Raw genomic sequence first — 27,142 nt, forward strand, 5'->3', positions numbered from 1 at the left:
CGCGAGTTACTCCTCAGAGGACCAATGCGAGCAGCCCGCTGACCGACCCCACGGTGAGTACACCGGATACCCCCTGCCCCAGCAGGCTGACCCCCCCCCCCCCCGGCCCCACTCCCAGACTGGCCGTATCACCCGACAGTATAACTGCCCCCACCTTATAAATGCCCCCAGCGCCCTCCCTCCACTTTATAAATACCCCCCACTCACAGCGCTGCTGCTCTACCATATTTACTACCCCCGTGTATAACTACCACTATGGCGCCGTATGAAAGCTCTCACCCCCCAGCACCGCTAACCTGCGATATAACTACTCTACCCCGCGATATAACTACTCTACCCCGCGATATAACTACTCTACCCCATAGTGCTGTCACCCCACTGCATCCTAACTGCAAACCCGCTGCCGCCGTACACACTGCCCACAGCCCCGCACCCCCCACCATTAATCTGTACAGCCCTACCTGGGACCCCACTCCCGTTACACGCACCCCTGTGCTGTCACCCCTGTGTACTCACTCCTTCTTCAGTATCCACTGGCCACTGTGCCCTGCCGCCTGCCACTGTGCCCCACTGTGCCCTGCCGCCTGCGGCTGTGCCCTGCCGCCTGCCCCTGTGCCCCTCTGTGTCCTGCCCCTGTGCCCCTCTGTGTCCTGCCCCTGTGCCCCTCTGTGTCCTGCCCCTGTGCCCCTCTGTGTCCTGCCCCTGTGCCCCTCTGTGTCCTGCCCCTGTGCCCCTCTGTGTCCTGCCACTGTGCTCCTCTGTGTCCTGCCACTGTGCTCCTCTGTGTCCTGCCACTGTGCCCCACTGTCTCCTGCCACTGTGCCCCTCTGTCTCCTGCCACTGTGCCCCTCTGTCTCCTGCCACTGTGCCCCTCTGTCTCCTGCCACTGTGCCCCTCTGTCTCCTGCCACTGTGCCCCTCTGTCTCCTGCCACTGTGCTCCTCTGTGTCCTGCCACTGTGCCCCACTGTCTCCTGCCACTGTGCCCCACTGTCTCCTGCCACTGTGCCCCACTGTCTCCTGCCACTGTGCCCCTCTGTCTCCTGCCACTGTGCCCCTCTGTCTCCTGCCACTGTGCCCCTCTGTCTCCTGCCACTGTGCCCCTCTGTCTCCTGCCACTGTGCCCCTCTGTCTCCTGCCACTGTGCCCCACTGTGTCCTGCCACTGTGCCCCACTGTGTCCTGCCACTGTGCCCCACTGTGTCCTGCCACTGTGCCCTGCCGCCTGCCACTGTGCCCTGCCACTGTGCCCTGCCATCTGCCACTGTGCCCCCCTACCACCACTTGCCTCTACCCTGCCACCGGCTCTGTCCTGTCTCACGCACAGACCACGAGCTTGGCCCCCAACACTGACCCCGAGGTAAGGCTAATCAGACTTTATCTTAATGTTCAGACTACAGGACTGTATTCAGCAGCACTGAGCCAACTGTTGCCCCCTTCCCAGGCGAGCGCATTGCCCCCCTTCCCATGTTTCTTGCCCTCTTCTGAGCTCTCCCCAAAATGTCAGTTTCCTTCTGGAGAACCGGACGCAGCGCTCCACAGATCTCTGGTCGAACCCCCCCTTCTTCCTGCTACCGATGCCTCTCGCAGCCCGGCCCCCTGCGCCGCTTCTGCCTTCTCTGCTTTCCTTTAAGGGGTAATTACTCCGGGGGTCTCTCCTGCTGTCCGAAATCTAAATTGTAGCTGATTATAGGACACAAAATGCATTGTTTATTTGTTATTCGAAGCGAAAGGTAACAAAGAAGAGATACATTTAAAAAAAATTGTTCCTTTTGTTCTAACTATTCGTGTGTTTGTAGCGTGACGTCGCGGGTGTAACAATACACGCTAGAGGCACTGAAGTTACCGGTAACATTAACTCATGAAGTGCCTGTAATCTCGGAGCGTATGAAGCCCCTGCGGTCTGAGTTAATGCGTCGGGTGGGAAATCTCTTTATTGGATTGGAAGGGAATGGGATGGAAGCATTTAAAGGGTTAAAGGGATTTAACAAAGTGCAGTTTGTTTCAAAGGAGGAGAAAAGTTACAACAAGAGGTCAGAATCTAAAAGCAGACGGGGTCAGAGGTTTAGATGGAATGTACTTTACGGAGAGGGTGGTGGATAAGTGGAAGAGCCTCTCAGCAGAAGGGGTAGATGGTAATATAGTGAGGGAAGTTAGACATGCACGGGGAAGGCGTGTGGCTCTTGAATGAAGATAAAACATAAGCCTGGGTCTTTACATGGGTGGGCAGACCAGGGGGTCCGAATGGCTCTTTGTTTCCGTGTAACTTGGTGAGGGTGGCAGTAGAGCGCAGGTTATGCGGCTAGTTCCGATTGCAAATGGCTTGTAGCCACGCAGCCGCCTTCGCTTCTTTGAGTTGTTTATCAGTGATGTTGGGCATTATCTATAGCCGTGCGATGAAATGGTTTTGTGTGTTTTAAGGATGGGTGGTTTGGGGGCTGCGCTCAGTATGACCTCGAACGTGCCGGATTTCACAGAAGTAACAGGAAAAAATGCGCTTTATTAGCCGTGTGCAGGTTACAGAGCGGCGGATCTGCTCGGCTCCACGGAAATGTTACTGGTCTTCTGCAAACACGGGTTTCTGATGGGTGAAGTCATGTGAAGAATCCGCCTTTGGGCAGAAGGGGTAATAGTTTAGACGCTGTCAGAAATAGCTTTGTTGCGCCGGAGGTTTATGAACTCTGTGAAGATGCGTATTTTATTGAATCGGCAGCGATCACCAGGCTCAGCCGGCGTGCTGTCGGACTGCATGTGCAGAGCCGTTACGTTTTTGATCACCTTTTCATCTGACGACAGATAAGACCCATTCACCCTTGTGTATTGATGCTGCCAGCAGTATGGGGGCTGCACATCACTTACAGCCACCCTGTGCCATGCCCCCCCTGTCACACCAACTTGTGTAGTGCATACATGGACTTGCTACCTGGTAGAGATGGTATGGCCAATTTCAGTATGTGAGGGGTTAATTCGATTGTATAGGCATATGGTACCAAAAGGTCTTTTGAGATAAATTCGTCTTTTGAAGCTCGGACTCCAACCAGGGCCTTCTACAAGGTGTGAATCCTACAGTGGCGTTGCTCTTTGTCTAGGTTCAAATGTAGACGATCATATGCCTGTATCCCCTCATAGATACCGGATTCTTTGATATGCTAAGTGACCACTAGCAGTCAGGAAAACCATTTCATATCCAGGTCATATCCAACACATATCAATAATAACTCATAGATTCATTATCATACCTCCTTGTGTGCCTACCTAGGACGGGGAAAGCCCACCCTACAAAAAGAGTACAAACATGGCGGTGCAACTTAAACGGTTTGGAAGGAATTGTGAAGTCTATGATTTTCAGTCATAAGTAGCAAGTGTGACATATCTATGGACTTCACAATTTACAAGAAAATCATAAATGCATGAATTATTGCCGTGGCGAGCACAGGAGGGACGATAAAATCAAAATAAGTTATTTGGACGGATATGTTTCCACTACTCAAGGTGGAGGTCGCTTATGGTACACCTTCCCTCCGCTTATACCACCTCTGGGCCGGCTTGGAAACTCGAGATAAACTGGGGAAAGAGTATAAAGTTAATGAAGAAGATGGGTCATTGTGCTTACTAGGGGCCAAGATCTAATTTTGAGTAAGTCGCCATCTTTCCTTGCCGGAGCCCTACGGACAGAAAAACTGTTACTTGACCATTCAGTGAGTGGTTTCAGTATCAGATGACATTCCTACTAATGTGTTACTGGGTACGGATTTGGGTAGGCTGTTGTCAAAATATATGCCGGAGGATGATACTCGTGATTTATCCAGGTCTTCTAGGGGCCCTACCATAGAAAGGGCAGTGTATAAAAATGTACCAGGGCAGCCTCATGGGGAGAGTGGGCAGAAAGGTTGTGCGTGTCTGCCTGTGCTAGAACCCAGAATGTGCCATGTGAGAAGGTGGAGGTTTTGCATCACTGGAAGGGAGGGCAGATTGAATATATGCCAGAACCAGGGATGTCTGAGGTGCCGTGTGAGAATGTAGAGGTTTTGCATCACTGGAAGGGAGGGCAGATTGAATCTGTGCCAGAACCAGGGATGTCTGAGGTGCTGTGTGAGAATGTGGAGGTTTCACATCACTGGGAGGGAGGGCAGGTTGAATCTCTGCCAGAACCAGGGATGTTTGAGGTGCTGTGTGAGAATGTGAGGGGGCCACCCTGTGAAGAAGGGCAGAGGGTGACTGAGTGTTCCTCTGTGTCAGGATTAGCTGGTTCTCAGATAGTGAATTTTAACCCTTTTACCACCAGAACCAAGTCACGCTCACGCTTGGAGTAGAGTGCGTTCGTGACACCCCCCCACTTACACATCCATGCTATCACACGCACACACACTCATTCATTCATATACTGATTCATTCACAGATTGATTCCCTCTATCACTCATACTCATTCATAAACCCTCCCCCACCCCCTTACCTCCACTGCCGCATTTGGCCCGTGGGCTGCGTGTTGGACGCCCCTGGCCTATGGCATACCCATCCGCCAAAAAAGAATAATAAAAATAATTCAGCTATCTGAATCAGGGCACCTGTGTTGTGGGATGTGGCAAGTTAAGGAGCAGGGCCAGTCCTAGGGGTAAGAATAGAACCCCCCACACACACACACAGCTGTAGCATTGCAAGGAGGCAGCATGGCGCAAACCTTAATAGATTGTAAAGCTCCCTGGGCTGGTCTGGGGAGATTAGAGGATGTCTGCGAAACCATGGGCAGTGCCCGAAAATCAGGACAAAAATTGTCAGTCCCAAAAATTACGCAATCCTGATTTCCCCGAATGAATATGGCGTGTTCAGTGACGTGCGCCGCACACGCAACGCTACTAAACTCTGTTTTTTTTTATGTTCGGTATACCAATGAATGTTTTTTGGTGAAATACTAAAAGTTTGATGGATTCTCAGAAATCCTTCAAAAGATTTAGTTTCCCGGCTATGATCGAGACGTATCGCGTGGGGATTTACAGAGGAAACCAGAACAACGTTACGCCTGTAGATGGAAAACGGCTTCATTATTTATCTAAATGACATCGTCTTCCATTAGTGATTAATAATAATAATAATAATAATATTAATACTCTGTTATGAGCTGCTCGCTGAGCTCTCTTCTGGCACTCAAAGGGTTACAAGGGAAGCATTAGTTGCGTTTCTTTGGTAATCTGAGAAGAACCCCAAAGGGTCAGGCGTGTAAAGCGAGCCCAGTGCCAGTTTGCCATTGTTTGTTATCGCCATGGCGACAGGTAGACTAGCTCGTTGTTTGAGGCTGTAGCCCAAAACAAAAAATGTGTATAAAATAAACGTTTCTGTATTCTTCCGAGGGGCGCTTAACGCTTCGCTGCCGGACGTGGCCAAGTGTAGGGGGCTGCGGGTATCGGGTGCTCCTTGGTGGTGGTGGGGGGGGGGATGAGTCGCCCTGTTAACTTCCGTGAACCTGTGGTGTCCAGAGGCCGGTCGGCGAGGCTGCCGGTGCTTTATTTTCAGCTCGTGTTAAGGAAGGTCCAACCCGGATGAGCATCTGCTTCAGGAATAGTTTGGCTGGCCCTGCACAATGTATAGTCAAGTCTGAGATGTCTTCAAAGCCCCCTCGTCCTTTAGCTGAATTATTATCCAGGACCCGGGATTCGTAGGATTTTTTTTTTCTCTTGTATCGGTCTATAAAATATTTCTTTCTTCCTCGTCCAAGCGGCAGATGTGCGTCCGGAACGCGTTTACATTGTTGACACTACAAGAAATTGGCTTTTTTCCCCTTTTTCTCCGGGGCATAGTTAAGTAATTACAAACTATGAGTCGGATACGGTCAGCTGACTTGCTTTATTACACAAATCACTCATCCTAAACTTTCGTTTGCTTAAAGGGGACCACGCGGGATGTGCTAATTTTAGATTTCCTAGGAATTTTTGGGGGCAAAAAAGACAAAATTGTGCACTTTTAAGAGATACAAGGCACGTTGCTGGCATAGTGATGTAATATATGTTTAGGGCCCAAAAGTTATGGACTCGTCATTTTTTTGGAAGTTATTTTTCTTTTGGGGGGGGGATCCGTCGATTGAACCCCCCCCCATAGCCGCGCAGGCAAATCCATTAACCCATTCGGTGCCAAGCCCAAGTTACTCCAGTCACATGTCTGCTGCACGGCTTTCTCTATAGAAAGTGGGGCTTTTGGTAAAGTGAACGGCAGAAGCCAGCGTAACGTTAATCCCGGCTGTTTTTTTATATGATCTTTATTACGTAATCCAAACAAAAGGTGAAACGTGGTTGGTTTACTGCAAAGTTAGGACCCGGCAGTGGGACCCGACGCGCCCGCTATATACACATGACAGACGTGCTTTATAGAGGTAGGCGGTTTTTTTTTTATTATTATTTTTGTTCGTTTTTTAGGCAGGTGCAGAATAAAGGCAAACGTTGCATTTTGAATCGTTTGGCTCAAGTTCATATTTTTATCTTCTCAGGATGGACTTCTTTAGTAACCGGTGCCCACAGTTACAGAGATATATAAAGAAGGGCAGCTTTATGTTTTTTTTTTGTTGTTTCTTTCTTTTTTTTGTGGAAAGCCTTAAAATGAAAAAAATTTAAGGGACGCTCCAGCCATCGTACGCACTTTAACGTGAGAGGGTCCGAGAAGACACCAATAAGATCTCCCTTTGATTTTACCGGGTGGCATAATATATGCACGCAGTCATAGGACATGGTGCATGCAGTCATCTGCCGGTACCCGCATTGATGTGAGTGGGCAGGGCAACTGTGCAGGAAGTGTACCTAAGAATGCTTCCTGTTTTTGGCGGAGAAACGCGAGACAGAAATCATGGTTTCTAACTCCAAAAGCCACTCATTTGCATGCAGTAAAACGCTCTGTAGTTTATGCAAAACTGACTCCCAAATGGACTTTATTGATTTTAAATGGGGGGGGGGCAGTTGGCGTGGGCCTTTAATCTGAGTAACTGTTCAGTGGGGCAAAAAAACCACAGAAAAAATAATAGATTAGTCTAAACCAGCTTCCGCTTGCTGTTATTTGACCCTTGGAGCATCCTACAGAAGACCGTTACGGAAAAGACTAAAGAATGAGATAAAACTGCCCCGTCTCGAGGTGCGATAAGACGGGGGTCTGTTGTGCGGACAATAGCAAACAGATAAAGAGAACTAATCATTAATGAATTCAGTTCTGTCCCCGCTGTAATGCGAGTCGCTGTGTTGGAACAATCGATCGGTACCTGGCATGGGATCATTTAAAACCCTAAACCAAATAGGGGCTGCATCTGCTTGGTGCAGCGACCGTCGGAGTCGGTGACCCCTTACACACGGGAACGCGAAGCGATTTCATTCCATGCCCTTGGACTTTAGCGTGTGGTGTTTATCAGAGGCGCGGCGTGTTTGCATATAGAGGATATAAATAGAAATTATGGAAAATGATTGTCTGTTTGAAATGTTGTAAGGGATCCGGAGAAATTAATTATACAGATGGGGGGGGGTTGCAAATTGTGGCTGGGGGGGGGCTGGGGCTTTACTGAGATTTCTTTGTGACTTATAAATTAGGTATTTAGAATAACACGGAATAAATATACGCAATTAGTAAACCCTTCTCGTGCGGCCGTAGAAACCCGTGATACCCTCATACCCAGCAAACATTCTGACATAATATAAAAGACGGGCATCGGGGGAGAAAAGAGGGGCAAAGGACGTAACATATCATGACCTAGGCAGTGTAGGCCTTGAGAGACAGGTCCTGGGGTCTGTCTGTGCCCCTGCTACAAAACTGGAGGGCAGATCCAGCCCCTCGTGTGTCCCGCCGAGCAACGGTCCGGGTACAAGGGAGATGCTAACGCTCCGTTACAGATGGACGTCACCGTTGTGTAATGGTGACTGGGGGCGCTGGCCTAGGTCAGGCCCCGGTACATATACCGTCGGACAGGGGGATAAGTAAAGAGCTATTCTGTAATATTGAGTGTACCGGTTATATATTTCAATATGGTTTTCTGAGGCATAAACTACCACGTTTATATTCATTTAGGTTCCAAACTAGGTTTTATGTATGTGGTGGATGGATGAGCCCACGTAGACCTCTAGTAGGGGGGCTAGAGGGAAAGTAAATCAGATCCTTCAGTCGGTGCCCTTGCCAGGCTGCCCCGGGGTGGAACCAAGTGTCAAAGAACCACCACGCCTTTCTTTGATTAAACCTGTTATTATCTGTGTAGTTTAATTGCACCACTCTGTTTCATAATGAAGTTACCTCACATGACCCATGTTGAAATCGTTCTTCGTGTTCTCCATGGCCATAATTTTAGTCCTGTTATGCTTGTATTCTCTCTACGCTCCGCAGCCAACGCCCGTGTGTGCTGTGATTGACGTATGTGAGTTAAGACGCCCTTTACAGATATTTACAAGGGGCTAGAAGTAACTAAAATGAGTATAAACCCAATTGGGCCAGCTGTGTAAGATGTACGTAGCCAGTAAAATGCCAGTTATATGTATCTGATGATACTTCTGTGACGTCCGTGGCAGATCATGGACAGTCTCCGTGTCCTCTACCTCTATTAGAAAGGAACGTTAAAGCCGTCGGCAGGAGGTTCTCAGCAGTGAAAAACACTTTATTTTTACACTTCTTATGATTCTGGGGGTCACGCTGTCGGCCCCCCTGCGTGACCCCAGCGCCTGGTCCCCTGTAAGACCTTTTTAAGATGTCCCGCTTCCATCCTCTTCCAAACTCACTGATTTGATGATGGGGGTAGCATTCCTGCGAGATGCCTCGTTAACCCTTTAACATGACGGAGCTCAGAACACAAACACCGGCAGCTTACCCGAGTATATACAGCGTCTGCCGGCAATAGAGACGGTCCTTCAGTCATTATTCATATAATACATTTAAGTGCCCTTTTTATCCAGAATGACTGAGATCTTGATGATAATTACAGGGCCACACCTGTTCTAATCCACCCTTCATGTATAATACATGTCTGCGTGACTTTTTGATTTTGCCCCTTACTCCTTTGCGCGCGTCTGTTCTTTCTGTCTTTTAAGATCTTCTTGGTACAGGATAGGAACAGCGGATCTCAAACAACTCTTGGCTTCTGATGGGTCAAAGGTGACAAAAGCTGGCATACTGCGCTTTGTACGACGTCTGGTGTGCATATACCGTATTTGCTTGATTAAAAGATATGAGGTCATCTTCTAATCTGACCTCAATTAGAGGTTTGGCTACAAGACTAAGAGCCAGATCCCCCGCAGCGCTGCTGGGACCCGGATCCTCCTCTCCGGCAGCCGATGGGCTTTTATGATGGAGCACCGGCATCACATGACCTTCCGGTGCTCATTCATAGAAGCCCGGTGGAAGTGCCGGCAGCAGCAGCTCAGGTTGTCTGATCACGGGGAGAAGTCTAAAGAAGCACTGGTAAGTCAGGGGAGGGTAAGAGTGGCATATGGGGGGAGGGGGCCTTTAAAGGGCTTTCTAGAGGCAGAGTGTCATATAGGGGGTTAAAAGGAATGTCAGGGAGGCAGAGTGGCATATAGGGGGTATAAGGCATTTTTGGGGGCAGAGTGGCATAACTGGGGCAGGTTGGCAAAAAAAGGAGATTAATTATTTAACGTTACTTAATAAAATGAGAAAGAAACTACTAGATTGGAAAGGACTCGAAATTTCATGGTTGGGGAGATTGAATGCAATAAATGCATACTATATCCCTAAAATATTATATACTTTAAGAGCCATTCCATTGAGAGTCCCTCATTCTATTCTTCTCCAAATCCAAAAGTTAATCCAAAAATTTATATGGCAAGATAGGACCCCGAGAATTTCCTGTATAAGATCAGCCAATAGTATACAAAAGGGTGGTCTATCCTTCCCTAACATTATAGAGTTACACGAAACCTGTATGTTTACCCATTTTCTGTTATGGGACAGACCCAAAGATGATAACACAGCATGGTTTAATATTGAAATGGAAAACCTTAATCTTCCACAACCATTTAATGTAAAATATTCTAATACATTTTCTAACCTCAATTAAGAAATGGACCATATATAATTATTAGTATAGGCAATAGTCAAAGATATGTAATTATTGGGCATAAATAAATGATAATTAAGATATATTAATAGGTTTCAATAATAGGTTTCAAGGTTTCCTTGACCTTAAATATAGAATGAAGGATTTGCTGAACATGCAGTCTATAGATAGGATAGTAGCTTGTTAACGCATGGTATAGTTGTAACTCTAAAAGGGCATTACAATATACGTACAGCGACCACCTAAAATAGGGTTTGGGCGTGTAAGACCTAAGTGAACATGTTTGAACACCTAATTAGGTGAAGACCAATAGACTGACATCATTTTCAAATGGTATATAAGCTTGGTGTACGAGAGGCATGGGAAGAGAGGTCGAGAGATGTATTTGCCATCCACAGATACTTCACGTCCCAACACTCCCTCCCTCCATCCTCAGGAATGCATAGGACAGATGTCATGAACTAAATTCCTTTTCAAGGTTTTGTAAGACTTGTTTCGTATTTTTGTTATCTTCTTTTTATATTCTTCGTCTATTTTTGTTCATATTAAATGTTTCACCTTCGTTTGCATCTAAGTGACTCTGCCTATTTTTGATGCACATACATTTATATGTGATCCAATTATTTTAAGTTTGTATTGGCCCTCTGTATATTTTCTTACATTTAATTTGATCTGGATAAATCATGATTTAGTTAAGAATATTAAAATTGATAATACAGGAATTAAAGATGTATTAATTTCTCTAGACAAGTGTAAAAAGAGTATGAAAATTGAGAAAGGAGTTCAATACTCTGCTCCATTAGAAGCATTGACAAACCATTTCAATGATTTAAATATAAGTAGCTGGACACAAATCAATATAAAATATATATCTGACTTATTTCTTTATTTGGGATTTCCCATTTCTCTTTCAATCAGCTGGAATAACGCGCTCTATAAAACTTAAATCATGTTTAATACGTAAAGTCAAATTACTGAGAGAAAATTTAACAACAGACGTGTCTCTACCCAATAAAGATAAATTGGGGAAAAGATACAGGAGAAATATATTCAATAGAGGATTGGCTACAAGCCTATAACGATATTAGGAAATTCTCTCACTGTTTAAGCAAGAATTACACTACAAAATAGCACACAGATGGTACAGGACCCCAACTTTAATCTCCAAATTTGATAAAAATACTTCTACATTATGCTGGCGACGTGGGGGGGAAAAGACGGTAAGATGTATCGTATGTGGTGGGAGTGTGAGGAGTTAGAAAATATTATTACAAACTTATTTAAGGTTATAAGGGAAATATTAAATCTAGACGTTATTCCATCACCCCAAATATTTCTATTCCGCATTGGTTTAACTAAATTTAAAAAATCACAAAGAAATTTATTGGTACAACTAGCTCTGGCCAGTAACCTTGTTATAGCAAGAAATTGGAAGAAACCAGGGAAAATATCCTGGGAAGAGATACAAATACAATTCCAATGCTACTATTTGAGTATTGGAAATAGTAAGAAATATCTGGGGATACGGTCTCCCTGGACTACCTATGCACATTCTATAGAAACATCACTGGAATAAGTTAACCCTATTTTGAATCTAACAAGACGATACCATATAAAATATATCACAGATGTATGATTGTAGAAAGAATGTATGATGTTTATCAAACTCATATTTTTTATTTTTTCGCGATAAAAATATAACTTATTATAATGGTTACTGTAATACGCGATAATGAGAGTCAAAACAAAACTATTATGCAATGTATTGTTGAGTTTGCAAGATATTTCTATGTAACATTATCATTATATACATAGGTACAATATAAGCTATAGAAACTTATAAATAACAAATTTAAGATCACTGTTAACAAGCAATATTATAAACAAAATGAACTATACTGCTATGTATTGTTATATTTATTTATGTCGTTTGTTATAGCTGTATTTTTATATGAAAAAGAAAATAAATACAAAAAATAAAAATAAAATAAAAGGAATGTCAGGAAGGCAGAGTGGCATATAGGGGTATAAGGCATTTCTAGGGGTAGAGTGGCATAACTGGGGCAGGTTGGCAAAAAAGGAGATAAAAACAAACAAAAAATTCTCCGTCGTAGGTTTTATTAACCCCTTCGCGACCTTTGCCGGTTCAGGACCGTCATGACATGAAGGTCGCTAAATGACCTTTGACGGTCCTGAACCGTCATAAAATTAAATAAGCTTAGAAAGTGATCAACGATCACTTTCTTCGCTTAAACGGCGTTACTGTAATGCCTCGATGTCGAGGCATTCAGTAACGCCGAGATCGGCATCGGGGGCCATGTCTGGCCCCTCCCCGGGGCGTCAACAGCCGCCATACATTGTATGGCGGCGGACGCCCGTTTTAAAAGCGTTTAGGAGGCGATCGACAATCGCCTCCTAAACTTAAATGGTGTCGCTGGAATGCCTCGATCAGGAGGCATCCAGCGACACCAAACACTTACCTTTGGATGGGCTGTGACCGCTCCGGAGAGCGGTCACAGCCGCCGCTGCCGGTGATCTTCGCCATCAATCAAGATGGCGGCGGCCCGGGAAAATAAACAATAAAGATGAAAGAGTTAGCTAGACGGTCTCCAGACCCTCTAGAGAACTCTGGCTCCACTTGCAGGTTGAATACAGGTACTGCATTCAACCATGCAAGTCAATGGAACCCAGCTTTCTAATCACTATGTGATTAGTAAAATATTCAAAAAAAAATAAAAAAAAATAAAAAATGGAAAAAAAATTAAAAAAAAATGTGCTAACATTTAAAAATAATTATGCAGTGATGTCACTAGATGAACCATCCAGTACATTGCAAAATGTGTAAAAAAAAAAAAATAAAAAAAGTATTAAAAAAATAAAATAAAATAAAAAAATAAAGTTTATTATTTTGAGCAAGTGCTAAAATTTCTCAAAAATCTCAACAAAGAGTTAAAATAAAAGCACTTCAAATACCCAAGGGGTGTCTAATATATATATAAAAAAATGGCTGATGGGGTAAATTGGAGTGGCCAAGCTCAAAGATAGGGCATAGGTACAGACTGACCAAAATGGAGAAAAAAAGCGCACTTCCCAAATGTGGCATTTTAAATCTCAAACAACCCGACAAACCCATGCATATCGGGTATCACTGCACTCAGGAGATGCTCCTGAACACATATTGGGGGGTTGTTTGACAGTGGCATATACCAGGACCTGTATATCTATAACTAAAATACAATTTGTGTGGAAAAAAAAAAAAAAATTACTATTACAAAGTTTGACAAAGTGTAGTTCTATAATTGGTGCATGGAAAGGGTTAAAATAACAGCATTTGGAATACCCTGGGGTGTCTAGTTTTCAAAAATATATGGTTTGAATGGGTTAAATTGAGTTAACCGGCTTCAAAGATCTTCCAAAGAGGAGATGGAGGCAGACTGACCAGATTTGTTAAAAAAGATTTGGAAATCATAAAACGCTGCTTGTACTTATTGCCCTATAACTTACAAAAAACAGCAAAAAAACATAAAAACATTGGGTATCTCTAAACTCAGGACAAGTAGTAGAATCTATTTAGCTAGTTTTTTTACTTGCTTTTTTAGGTGAGTAAAAGATTTTTCAAATAAAAGTCATAAAATGTGTTTTTTTTCAATTTTTCACCATGTTTTTTTTATTTTTTTTATAGTAAATAAGATGATACGATCAAAATAATGGTATCCGAAGAAAGCCCATCTTGTCCTGAAAAAAACAATATATAACTTATGTGGGTACACTAAATGGGTGAGGAGAAAATTACAGCTGAACACAAGCACCACAAAAGTGTCAAAACAGCTGCGGTCCCACAGGGTACAAAACGAAAAATGAGCCCGGTCCTTAAGGGGTTAAATATGAAAAAATAGTTTACATGAATTAATGTTTACTTGTAAAACTTTTTTCATATAGGGTAGTCTTATATTCAGGCTTTTTATTTTCCTAAACTAATATTCAGGGGGGTCGTCTTAAAATCGAGCAAATACGTGTGTGTGTGTGTGTGTGTGTATATGTGTATGTATATGTGTATACATACAGAGGCATCCCAGAAGAAGTATCTCAATCTGATCTCCCTGACTACATTCAACAACTATTTAAAGCCCTCTTGGTGAATGCACAGGAGATCCGCTTAGATCGCCTCCACAGGATCGCCAGACCACAATCAGTCAGATCCAACGTCCCACGAGATGTGCTCACCAGAGTCCATTGCTTCGACATCAAGGAAAGGATCATGCAGGCAGCCCGCTGCAAACCTGATTTACCTCCGAGATTCCGGGACGTGCTGCTCCTCACCGATCTATCTCAACTCACACTACAACGCAGACGGCTGTTTTCTCCGATCACGGCACTTCTTCTCTCCCATCAGATCCCATACAGATGGGGCTACCCAGTACGTCTCTATGTTTCCAGAGAGGGCTCTACATCTATTATCTCCACACCTGAGGAAGGCATGCATATACTCCACACCTGGGGCATTACTACCGACCCACCGCCGCCCTCTACACGCACCGACACTACCCGAAACCGCTCGTCTTCACCAAGGAAACTTCGCAGAGAATGGACAGTTCAATCGAAGACCTGAATCACCTCTGCACTTGCCCCTCTCATCTCCGTCTCAGCTTGGACTGGTAGTCCTACCCAGCTAAGTCGTGTTTGAATCTGTTTGTTATGTAAATTTTTCTCCACGGTATATTATTATTTCTGGACTTGGTGGTCGCTCTCCCAGAGCACCTTCTGTTCCACTCTAGCTCTCCATGTTACCCCGTTGTGCTATCTATCGATTTAGCACATGATCGCTTCTACATGGTTTAACTGTTCTCGGTTTTTGTTTGTTTTCCCTTTTCTATATCATTTGCCTTCATTTTATTATTTAATGACACAACATGTCTTCTCTGTCCATCGGGCGTGGCTGCCCAATGTTGAAACTTGCTCTGAGGTGTGGCGTCTCCCCGCGATTGCACTATGTTTAACTTTGCGCACTCATATTCTCCTTCCACTCACCATGGCTACACTTAACTTACTTTCTTTGAATGTTAAGAGGCTCAATTCTCCCCGTAAACGTAAAATGCTATGGGAGGAGGCCAAATCCTCTAAGGCTGACATTATATGCGCTCAGGAAACCCACTTAAAAAAACGACCACAATCTCTACTCTGGCAGTACCACTCAATGGCTGCCACTAAGACAGCTGGAGTATCTATCTTGCTTTCCAAATGATTAGCATTTACTCTTCACCATAAACTTGCAGATCCGCGGGGACGATACCTCATCCTCATTTGCACAATTAACTCCTTGATGTATACTATAGCCTCTTTTTATGCTCCAAACACTTGTCAATCTCCCTTTTTCCGCTCTTTTTTTTTGGAAAAATTAGACTGTTACAAAAAAGGCCAGCTACTCCTTTGTGGTGACCTTAATTCTCCTCTCAGCCTGTCCCTTGACACATCGACAACACGACTTCACACACGAAACACGTCCTTTAAAACGAGTTCTGACTTGACCACCCTACTTCATTCTCATCAGCTATATGACGCTAGGAGGGTTCTTCACGCGGAGGAGAGAGATTATACCTTCTTCTCCTCCCCGCATAAATCGTACTCCCGCATAGACTATTTTTTTTTTGGATAACCTATCTCTTCAAAAGGTAATTTCTTGCCAAATTGGTGTAATCTCTTGGTCGGACCATGCTCCGGTCGTGCTCTGTTTTAGGATAGCTCGCCCAACTTCGGGTAGTGGGACATGGAGACTAAATGACACTCTATTGCAATCTACCACTCACAGAACACAACTTCAATCTGACCTTTCCCAATACTTCCAAGACAATCACTCAGATGACGTGCCCATTGAGACAATATGGAATGCACACAAAGCCGTTATCCGCGGCCGACTAATAAGCCTCTCGGCCCATGCTAAAAAACAATATACTCTTTCCCGTGAAACCTTGTTATATAAATTATATGATCTAGAGGTGCTCAACAAACTAAACACCACAGATTCTCTCATACAAGCGATTAAACATACCTGACATCAACTTGCTGAACTTGATTCCCAACGCACATCTTACATGTTGATGAAGTTAAAACAACGCTTTTATGCCAAAGGCAATAAGGTGGATGCACTCTTAGCTAGAAAATTACGACACACTGTAGCTTCCACAAGACCATCTCACATAAAAGACCACATGGGACACCTGATTTCTAATCCCTCAACTACGGTCGAGGTCTTTGCAGATTTTTACGCCAAACTCTATAATATTTGTTCTGACACCTCAACTCACCAACCCTCTACTACAGATATCAGTTCCTACCTATCTTCCATTCACCTGCCGACTATTTCCCCTGAAGTAGCTGATAGCATTACTGCTCCTATCGAATTGAGAGAAATCGAGAGAGCAGTGGCCCAACTAAAAACACACTCTGCACGAGGCCCTGATGGTTTCACTTCTTCCTATTACAAAACTTTTCTTCCCACATTAGGGCCCTATTTGTTATCCCTATTCCGCTCTTACATGACTTCAGGTCTTATTCCTTCTGAGAACCTTCGAGCCCATGTGATTACGATACCTAAGCCCGGTAAACCAGCCGACTCTTGCTCCAATTACAGGCCAATCTCCCTCCTCAATAGTGATATCAAAATTTATGCCAAACTACTCGCCAATAGACTAGCTCCCCTTCTGCCCTCCCTGCTTCATCCAGATCAGGTGGGCTTTGTTTTGGGCAGACAATCATCAGACAACACACGTAAATTTATTAATCTTCTCTGGGAAGCAACCAAACGCAAACATCCAACCTTACTAGTATCCTTTGATAGGCTTCATTGGCACTATTTAAAAGCGACCCTTATTAAATTCGGCCTCCCCCCTTTTTGTTCAAGCTGTGTTTGCCCTATACTCCAACCCCACTGCATGTATCTCTATGATGGGTTTTCTCTCTTCCCCTGTCCAAATCACGAATGGTACACGTCAGGGATGCCCCCTGTCCCCTCTCCTCTATGCACTTGAACCCCTTGCGGAAAGTATCCGTTCTGACCCCTCTATCGAAGGTTTCCCTATTACGGCAGACTCGGTTTGCACTTTAGGTTTATTCGCAGACGACATTTTAGCCTCCATCACTTCGCCCACTACTTCTCTACCGGCTCTTATCCATCAATTTGACACATATGCCAAAATCTCTTATCATAAACTTAATATTGCTAAAACACAAGCCATCTGCCTCAATATGACGCACGCACAGACTACACAACTCACTTCACAATATCACTTTGATTGGAGGGACTCTTATCTCACCTACTTAGGGATTAAATTGCCAAAAAATATCCACTTGATTAATGATGTCAATATCGTTTCCATATGGAAACAAATTAAATCTGATATTTTACGTTGGCGACAATTTGAACTCTCTTGGATGGGACGAAATTAATGCCCTCAAAATGTCTGCTCTTCCTAAGCTACTGTATGTTCTCCGACCAGTACCTGTAGCACCTCCCCCGATGCTGTTACATTCCATACAAACTTATTTTGTTAATTTCACTAAAATCAAAGGTAAATCGTGGATAGCTAACCGTACCCGTTGTGTTTCTAGGCTCCAAGGCGGTTTGGGAATCCCACATATAACATTTTATCACAAGGCCTGTATTTTATCCCAGGCCCTAGTGTTCCATGCCACTTTCAATACTCCGGCCTGGGTCACTCGTGAAGATGCTATCCTCTCGCCTTATAAAGTCTCTCAGATCTTATGGACAAAACGCACACACCGCCCCCTTCTCTCCCGGACTTACCTCCCACGACAGCCTACATGTTGACAATCTGGACGAAAAACCTACGACGTTTTCCTTCCCTTGCTAGGTTTTTTTCTTTCACACCTTTCTAAACGTTAGAACTTATTATTCCTGATTTAATCATTCGCAACTGGCTTCGCCCAACACTAAAGACCTTAGGCGACCCTGTATCCCGCAGCATTTTATGGGATCGTTCTACTTCCTCGACTGCGGATTCTAGATGGACTTTATATTGCTCTGCTGTGCCTATGTTTTCCTTTTTTTTTTTTTTGTATGAATCCGAATAAAAAATGTTAAGTTGCTGATTGTTGAGTGGGCCAGATAGACTGTGTGTGTATATATGTATATGTGTATATATATATGTGTGTGTGTGTGTGTGTGTATATATATATATATTAGGGCCAGTCCAAGACATAGTGCTGCCTGGGGCGAAGTTTATATTATATATATATATATATATATATATATAATGTTACTCTAAAACTTTTGGAGTCCCTGTGCTTGTTAAATCTAAGCCATCTATCTAACAAAACAAAAAAATCTACTAGATTTGTACAAAGTAATAAACAATAGATCCATTGTTTATCAGAACGTAAAGCCGGTTCACAGACCGTTCTTTGTATCTTGGGATGCAGACCTTTCAACACAACGAACGGGTCACAGCAACTTCCTCATATCTCACGTCAAACAAAAATATTGTTCTTTACTTGCTGTTTTTTTAAAAAGCTTTAGTTTTTAATAAACGGAAGCATTCTGCGATGCTGCAGCTCTTAACAAACAATCGATGCCCGTTCACGCAGCTCGCATCTCATGCCCGAAAATTACTAGAAGAGAACCGAATCTGAAGGCGGATGAGAACCATTCCCCCCATTATTATTAATAGTTTTTTTGTAGCACTATCATATTCCGTAGCGCTGTACAACGGGTAGACAGAACATAACAAGTAGTATGTAACCTGGCAATTTGACTTACAGAATAGCAGGTGAGGAGGGCCCTGCTCAAAGAGCTTACAATCTAGAGGACGTTAGGGTGTGTTACGCAATAGGTAAGTGCCGCTGTTGAGGATGGAGCGGTCGCACTAGTATAATTATTGCCGCAGAGGGGCTAGGAGAGGCGAGCCAAAGGAATATCCGATGGCGTTAATGTGCAAAGCTCAGTCTGTCCCCTTTTGCATGTCACCTCCGAGAATCCTAATGCATTGGGTTACACGTGTCGTGTATTTTGTACGCCGTACTGTTTTTGTACCGTTATAGGTAAATCATGTATACAGTCTTTGTGAGTAGATGTAACGCTCCGTTCTCTCTCCGTTAGCTCGGACTGTCGTGCGTTTACCGCATTAGAGAACTTTTAAGGCGTTCTTGGGATGTTCTTCAGAAGATCAGAAGATGAAACGGCCTACCCGTAAATGCTGCTGGAAAGTGTTCTTAAGGTCAGTTTTGTGTTTTCTATGTCTTTATTTAAATTTTGGACGCAGAGACAATAAGTATCCTGAGAAGGCTGAGAAGTGTAATGAAAACCGTCACGTGCCGATCCCCTTCCTTTATTACGCCCAATCCCGGTAATGTGATCGCTGAATTGGAGCTTCCACAAGGTCTGCTCACAATCGTCTGTTTGTTTTTGCTCTGGAGAGCAACGCGAAACTGCCCGGCCCCAGGGGCGGCTTGTGCAACAAACCATGGAAAAACCCACCATCTTATCCCAACATCTTAATAGCTCACACCTTACCTTAATACAAAGAGTCCGGAAGTAGCTGGGAAACCTAACTTGTGCAGGATAAGGATTGCTTTCTATAGTTGATTGTTCCATCTGGGGTCAAATGCGATTTCACTTTGTTCAGCATTATTTCATTTATTTTAAAGACTTTTGTTTGTATTTAGGCTTATTCTGCCTGCTTGGGGTTTTGTTTTGCCATTTAACTTTTGATTAATGTAATCTTACTAAATGCACAAGTTTAACCTATTCCACGGTAAAGAAAGGGTTAACAAAAGTCTCGTACATTCTGGAAAGCTATGATTTGCTACTGAAAATGACTAGTGCAAAACATGCGATTCCTTTCAAATGTAACAATACTTCAAGTAAAGAAGAAAAAAAACAAAACAAAAAAACCCAGAAACCTGCCTTAAAGGGCCAAAGGCAACGTTACAGAAGATATGATACACCTCGCACCTCCTCATTCGGAACACAAACGCCGCTCTTCACTCCTATCAAATAAAACTTTAACGCCCCGGCTTGGGTTTCACCTTTTAACAGACCGAGGTGGAATTCCAGTCCCCCGGTTTGGGTTAAACATATGCATAGTGTGTATGGTTTAATATTACGGCTCATCTACAGCGTACTGTTTAGTGAATAAGCCACGGCGTGCGAAGCCTCACGGCTGCTTTTATAAAAACTTTTCCCATTTTGCGTCTCGGGTTCATTTCACCTTTTATTTTTATTCTTTTTTAGGTGTTTGTTGTTCTGCGTGTTCCTGCTGTGTATGATCTACATCTGCAAAGTTGGAATATACCCTAGAAGATGTGACGTCAGAGCCGTGGATCCTGATCACGTGAAAGTAAGAAATTCTATACGTTTTCTCCTCACTGGTCGGATGTCGGCATGTTTTTGGGGCCGATCCTGCAGGTGAAATACAGAAAAAAAAAAAAAAATCAACATCAGCTGGCTCGTAGATAAATAATATATATTATGATAAATAATATTGCTTTTAGAGATGATTCAAGCACAGAACCATTGGAGCAAAAAAATCGCATTGAAAGAGGCAGGGATCCGGCTCCCTGCAGAGGGTTTCTCAGTATTTAGTAGAACAGTCACTTAACACAGCCGTTCCTGAGCCCAGCTTACGTGATTCAGTCGGCAGGATCCCTGGCCCTTGAAATTTGATCTGCAAGGAATCCACAGAATAAACACATCTGGTACAGATGATACCTTTTTATCAGCTAACTGATGTATAACGGATTGCAAGCTTTCAAGGCTATCCAGGTCTCTTCTTCAGGCACACTATAGAAGAGACCTGGATAGTCTTAAAAGCTTGCAATCCGTTAGCCGATACAAGTATCTTCTTTACCAAATGAGCTTTCTCTTTTTCTGTGGCTGACATGACACAACTCTATACCTTTTTTTTATAAAGGATAAACCACCTAGTTAAATATCTAGTCTGTTATGCTTAATTGGGTCCCGCTTGGGCGGCTCGGCTGTAATTAACCCCGTAGGATTTATTCAGTGTCAATGAATTTACTGATCCGTTTGGGTCACGCGGTACAGGGCTCAGAGGCAATCTTCACACATGTTCTTCATCCCAGACCCACAAATCCTTTAATCCAGCGCCGATAATGACATTGGATCCGGAAGCAGGACTTCTCGTACCTGAAGAAGGTGGACCTCCCGGAATATAAAAAATGATTTTTGGCCAGCTCATTTAAAGGGTTAATGAAAATGAAAGCAAGAATCCTTTTCCGTGTTTGTACGGCCAGAATTTTAGCCCCATGCATGAGATCTTTCCTCCGTTCCCTGTGTGGTTCCCTGTGTGAGCCGGAACTGACGCCCTGCCTTCGGGGATTATTTGTTTGCCGTCAGACAGAAGGCTCGGTGTCCCCTGGAGATCATTCATCTGTAACAAGTTTGTTATCTTGGAACGTGAATGATAAACTTTATGTACTGTTGGTAACTGTAAACCAGACAATGCAAAGGGACCTGGGGGGTCGGCTGTCGGGATGAGCTTCAATGACGCCTTCACTTGGCTTCAATGACCTCTTCTCACATACAAACATCTCTTTCTCTCTCTTTCTTTCTTTTTCTCTCTCTTTCTTTCTTTTTCTCTCTCTCTCTATGCTAAAATAACTAACTGTACTTGCCTGCCCTGCTTATTAGACCCAGAATTTAATAGCGTGTAAGACCCATTCAACCAACCTAGCCCTTCCGGTATTTCCCAGTTATAAAAACCTCAAGCCTTATTTAAACATTGAAATATCTCTAATTATACTTAATCGTTTCATTAATAAATTTGGTTCTGCTTAAAATGTCGCAAAGGTGACAGTTTTTTTAATTGAGACCAAGAAACTGCTGGAGAATAGACCCCCCACACACACCTCAAGTGGTACGTTCCTGGAGAACTTCCTGTCTTGTGCGTGAGCAGGAAATGCTTCCTGTGCCATTCTTTGCCGCCTTTGTGTAATGTCCGTTTTGTCTGTTCAAATGCAAGTGAGTGAGGGCGGTTGTTATTAGTGCACTTGACGCAGTCCTGAGTTGGCTATATATATATATAATATATATATATATATATATATATATATTATACACGGGCCCTGAAATGAGGGTAAGCTTTTGGGTATGCATAGTCCCAACCAAATGCATCAGATGTATGTACAAGGCCCTGGCATCCAGTAAATTATCATGCTTGCCTGCTAAATAGACTAACATGCCATCACCATACCTGGGAACTCTCCAGGTTTTGCCCGGAGACTCGGAGCGAAGCAACACTTCTAGGGCTGCAACTAACAATTATTTTCACAATCGATTAATCGGCGTGTTGCGTGAATAGTGCAGTCACTTCAAGCATCCATATGTATAAGCACTCCGACGCAAAACATAGATATGGCCACATATTTTATTTGTATGACCCAATAATACATAAACAAAGAGAACCTTGCCAGCAAATTTTGAGAGAAGCACTGCTACACACATACAGTCTCCCATGAACGATTGCACTCCTTGTACCACCATGACTGGGCAGCACATGACCCTCACAACCACCACCGAGTATTAGGACTGCCTCTACCCATGAGAGGACACTGCCTCGCAAGCCTGTGCAGTCTCTACAAACCCAGTTATCTATCCTGGTTCTGAAGCGTCTCGATGAGATGGCGTCAGAGGACATTGGCTGTAGAAGCTTATCTCTCAACCGTGTGAAGCTCCAGCCACTCAACTGATCTTCCCATTTTATCGCATGGCTTTACTGCAAATGGTGGCAAACCCTGACACTTCTTGGTGGGTCGCTAGTCGGCCACAAGTAACACTACAAGCCCGGTGAAAAATATGTGATTAGCCGGCGCAATTTTTCATCTCTAGCGCTAACGATAGCTGGGTGTCCCTAAATTATCCTTTTCTCCATCTTTCAACTGAATGGAGAGGCTCAGCAGAACCCTCGGTCCATCTCGTGTAGATTTGCCTCTCCTTTTTACTACGTTGAGATTTCCTACATGGACGTATGAGCGCAATGTTCTCAATATCAAAACTTTACTACTCTAAACAATATATAAACTTATACAGTTATTATAATTAATGTTATAATTGGTTAAATAGTACGAGAGCCCTGAACAGATTGTACATTGTGCCACATGCTATCTGGAAGTATATAGAAGGCCATGTCTTTCAAATCAGCTGGACCCAAATTCTTCTTAGAGGGCTTAAAAGGCCAGCCAGATCAGGAACCTTATGGTATACCTCCCAACAGTCCTGCTGTTCAGGCACTGTCCTGTTCTGGTTAACTGCAGGGAGGAGCATAGGCTGATTGAGGAGATCTTATCCTTGAGTAATTTAGATTTTTTTTTCTCAAATGGGTAACCCAAAGAATGCTTCTATCTACACTTCAGTATTGCACTTTACACCGTCCCTCATAGACTCATTAATAAACTCCTGGAATGGTTAGGTGGATAAGGTGATAGTTGAGTGGTAGGAGGCAGATGGTTGTAGTTAATGAATTAGTCACTACAGAAGGTTTCAAGGGTAATGTATGTGTTTTCATAGATGATACAAAGGTCTGCAACATTCGTGTGCAGAAAATGGGGAGTGCGTTTCAGAAGAGAGGTCAAAGTCTGAAACTAGAGCGTCGGAAGCTTAGATGTAACATGACAACGTTTTACAACACTGAGGGTGATGGATACATGGAACAGCCTTCTAGCAGTAGGGTGAATACAGCTAGGGAATTTAAACATGCACAGCAAGGATTAAAGTGGAACTCCTAGCAGTTTGTTTATTGATACCCGTGATGAAAAAATTTGTGCTGTTTTCTCTTCTGACATCACTAGCATTGCCGTAAAGCAGAGCTTGACAAGCCCCAGGGCTTTGCAGGGCACGGTTAAAAACTTGCCAGGGCTACTTTTGTGAATCTGCTACCCTAAAGCATAGGGCACTGGATTCACCATGGCAGAAGATAAGCAGCATCTTGGCAGATGGGGAGGGAAGGGGAGTAGTGTATGTGAGTGTGTGTGCTATAGTGTCAGAGTCAGTGTGCATCTGTGTATATGTATAGTGTCAGAGTCAGTGTGTGTAAATGTATAGTGCTGGAGTCTGAATGTCTTCTGTCCCTTTGTCATGAAGGGGTTAACGCGGTACTGTACAAAGTGGTGCAGCGCTGAAGAACTGTGTGTTTTATGCTGTATCCCCCCAATAAACATCTTTCAACTGCAGACCAGGGGGTCATATATTAAAATAAAAACATTGAGAAAAAAAATAAAGCTGGTTCCTACATCCAAACCAAATATGTCCACCCCTGCCATAAAGCATCAGCTCAGTGACTGAGCAGGGAAAGTCACCCAAAATATCACATGACCGTCAAAAATGGCCGCCCCAGGACTGCGCGTAGAAGCTGTTAATTGCGCCGATTAAGCGACGTACGTTACTGAATACAGCACTGATATTTATGCCGAAGGAGAAGATATTTTTCCACACCGAATTTCCTTGTTTTAAAGCAGGGAAAACTTTTTTAATCTGCGGTCCAGAACCTGGTTCAAGTTTAGAACTGAATAAGAATTGCTTCCGTATTTCAGAGACGTTGCCATTCGTGTTCATGCAGCGTCCGGTATATCCGTGCCCCGTGGGGTATGTCCTCCTCTGGTGGTACTTTTTAGTTGCTGGATTATGAGTGTCTAATTTTTTTTTTTTTTACCTTTTTTATTTTCTCACTTTAGAGAGCAAAAAGTTTTGCTAAAAGAGTGATACGGGCGGAATGTCGACCAAACTTCGCCAGGACAGCGATGGGCGACTTATTCGGCAGCAGGTACAGCACCAACATGTCGGTGTTTCTAAGAAAACAAGATCTCAGTGAAACGCTGTACCAGTACAGCCCCCCGTTTGGTTTTCCCCGCTACACGGAGCTGCTTGAAGACATTCTAACGATGATGCCAGAAGACGGCCTTCCTAAGAGATTAGAATCCAAGTCCTGCAAGCGCTGCATTGTCATAGGAAGCGGTGGGATCCTTCGCGGACTCCAGCTGGGAAGTGTTGTGGACCAGTATGACATTGTCATCAGGTATGGAGCGGCTATCATCCACCCTTATTGTGTTTTTTTACAGTATATTTGTCTGTGGGTCGATAAATCCAAGCGGATTGTATTGGGTACAATATGTCGGAAGTGCAGAGGGCAGAAGGATACATGAAGCAGCTCCTCCAGCGATGTACACGGGCAGCAGGTTTGCATACCCAGTCTGCGTTTTATGAAAATGAAATGTTGGGTTTCGTATCTTAGGCTGAACAATGCTCCGGTGACTGGACACGCTCAAGACGTGGGCAACAGAACGACCATCAGGATGACCTATCCGGAAGGGGCCCCGGCTTCCAAAGAAGAGTATTTCGTCGATGGTCTCTTTCTGACCGTTATATTTAAGCATGCGGATATCCTGTGGCTCCAGGCTTTGCTGAAGAATGAAACATTGGTGAGTTTCCCCTCAAATTTATGTTTACTGCATTATATATTTAACACGTAGGTTCCAGGGACATGTGCTGTATTCTCAGCTGGAAGTCCCCAAGAATCGTCTTAGTCTCAGGGGGCGACTTACAGATTGCCGATACACAAAGTAAATTAACGTTCACGTATCTTTCTTTTTTTACTTTTCAGTCTGCGTGGAATAAGTTGTTTTTCTGGAAGAGCGTCGTGGAGCGGCTCCCGCTGAAACCCAACCAAATTCGCATAGTGAATCCTCTCGTTGTGAAAGAGACGTCGCTCGATATACTCCGGTATCCTGCACCGCGACATAAGCGGTGGGGATGGGAGAAGGTAAGGGGCCGGTTTCACGGTTTAGCATCTTTGACAGTAAATGGCGGAATTGGCTTTTTGTATATATTTTTGTAGTAGAGAATCATGTTGACGTGTTTAGTGAGGAGCAGCAATCTTAACTTCCTGTCCTCAGGATCTGCGCTTCCTGCGCATTAAGTCTATATGTTACCTGTGGTTGCTGATTGGTAGTGATTGGTCCGGGCAGCCTTTGGGTGGGGCTAGGAGGAGGGAACATCAGGACAGGAAATCGGATAATGTTGGCTCTGCCACTGTGAGACAAAGCGAGCCGCAAAATAATTACACAGAGTGATGCACGCAACGTTGTAACTTGTTTTAATGGGTTTAGTTCTGACTGTGTTTAAGGCGCCTGCTCTCATCTTCCCTTTTTCCTCCCCAGAATGTGCCGACAATAGGTGTGAGTGCCCTTGTCCTGGCTACCCATCTGTGTGATGAGGTGAGCCTAGCTGGATTTGGTTATGATCTCAGCCAGCCGGACGCTTCCTTGCACTATTTTGATAACCTCTGCATGAACGCGATGAACCTGCAGCCCATGCACGACATCACCGAGGAGAAAAAACTCCTGCAGACGCTGGTCAAAGGAGGCATCGTGAAGGACCTCAGCGGAGGGATACACTGTGCGTTCTGCTCGGAGCACCAATCAGAGGCCTGAGCGTTCAGCCATGACTATATCTCTCCGCCCTCACCCACTGTGCCTTTCACTGCTTAAACACGGGGTGAGCGGGACTCCCCCCCCCCATGTGACACATCAGGGTCCCTCCACTTACTGAAACTATGCAAATTTATGCAGAATTATGCTGCTCACATCACGCACATCCTCGCGTGGCAACGTCCGGGACTGGCGCGTGCCGGAGGAACGTTAGTGTGCGGTGATGCCGCGTCCATGAAACTTCACGGGATAATACTGAAAGGGGTTTCGGTTTTCTTTTGTCATGTATACCAAATACACCAGAACGACCGCACTATTTTGCAACTCCGAACCTCAACACTAGAGGGCACTGTTCTACAGGAAAGTGGAAACTCCTCCCACTCTTTTTTTTTCTTTACACTTTTTAAACTTTATTTGTCTTGAACAACAATAAGAGAACCCTGTGTGTATTCGCATCTCGTCACTAGGATTTTGAGTCGTTTCAATTGTTGCACCCTTTTTTTTTTTTTTTTTTTTTTTTTTTAAATGGCATCATGCTATCTAAAAGTGTCTGGCTCTTTTAATCACAGAATAGATTTCACTTTATGATTTAATAGGAATTGGCAGAATGGACGTAGCGTCCCGTGTGTGTGTCCGGATTGTGACTATTATAATATATTTGAGAAT

General features: G+C 44.0%; 1 protein-coding gene across 1 annotated transcript; it reads left to right on the top strand.

The window, feature by feature from the left end:
- On the top strand, positions 1-26,960 carry ST3GAL5 (ST3 beta-galactoside alpha-2,3-sialyltransferase 5). Its single transcript, XM_053458153.1, has 7 exons — positions 1-53; positions 19,163-19,251; positions 20,268-20,373; positions 24,725-25,065; positions 25,282-25,468; positions 25,651-25,809; positions 26,207-26,960. The coding sequence occupies exons 2-7, from the start codon at positions 19,208-19,210 to the stop codon at positions 26,477-26,479; spliced, it is 1,110 nt and encodes a 369-aa protein (XP_053314128.1). The 5' UTR covers positions 1-53; positions 19,163-19,207; the 3' UTR covers positions 26,480-26,960.
- The last annotated feature ends 182 nt before the right edge of the window (positions 26,961-27,142 follow it).

This window comes from Spea bombifrons, chromosome 1, assembly GCF_027358695.1.
Source record: "Spea bombifrons isolate aSpeBom1 chromosome 1, aSpeBom1.2.pri, whole genome shotgun sequence".
Taxonomy (NCBI): domain Eukaryota; kingdom Metazoa; phylum Chordata; class Amphibia; order Anura; family Pelobatidae; genus Spea; species Spea bombifrons.

Excerpts from the sequence above, each read along its gene's own strand:
- ST3GAL5 (XM_053458153.1), top strand. The coding sequence starts at position 19,208 with ATGAAACGGCCTACCCGTAAATGCTGCTGGAAAGTGTTCTTAAG. Across the intron at positions 20,374-24,724 it reads TGGATCCTGATCACGTGAAA|AGAGCAAAAAGTTTTGCTAA; the intron begins GTAAGAAATTCT and ends TTCTCACTTTAG. Across the intron at positions 25,469-25,650 it reads TGCTGAAGAATGAAACATTG|TCTGCGTGGAATAAGTTGTT; the intron begins GTGAGTTTCCCC and ends TTTACTTTTCAG.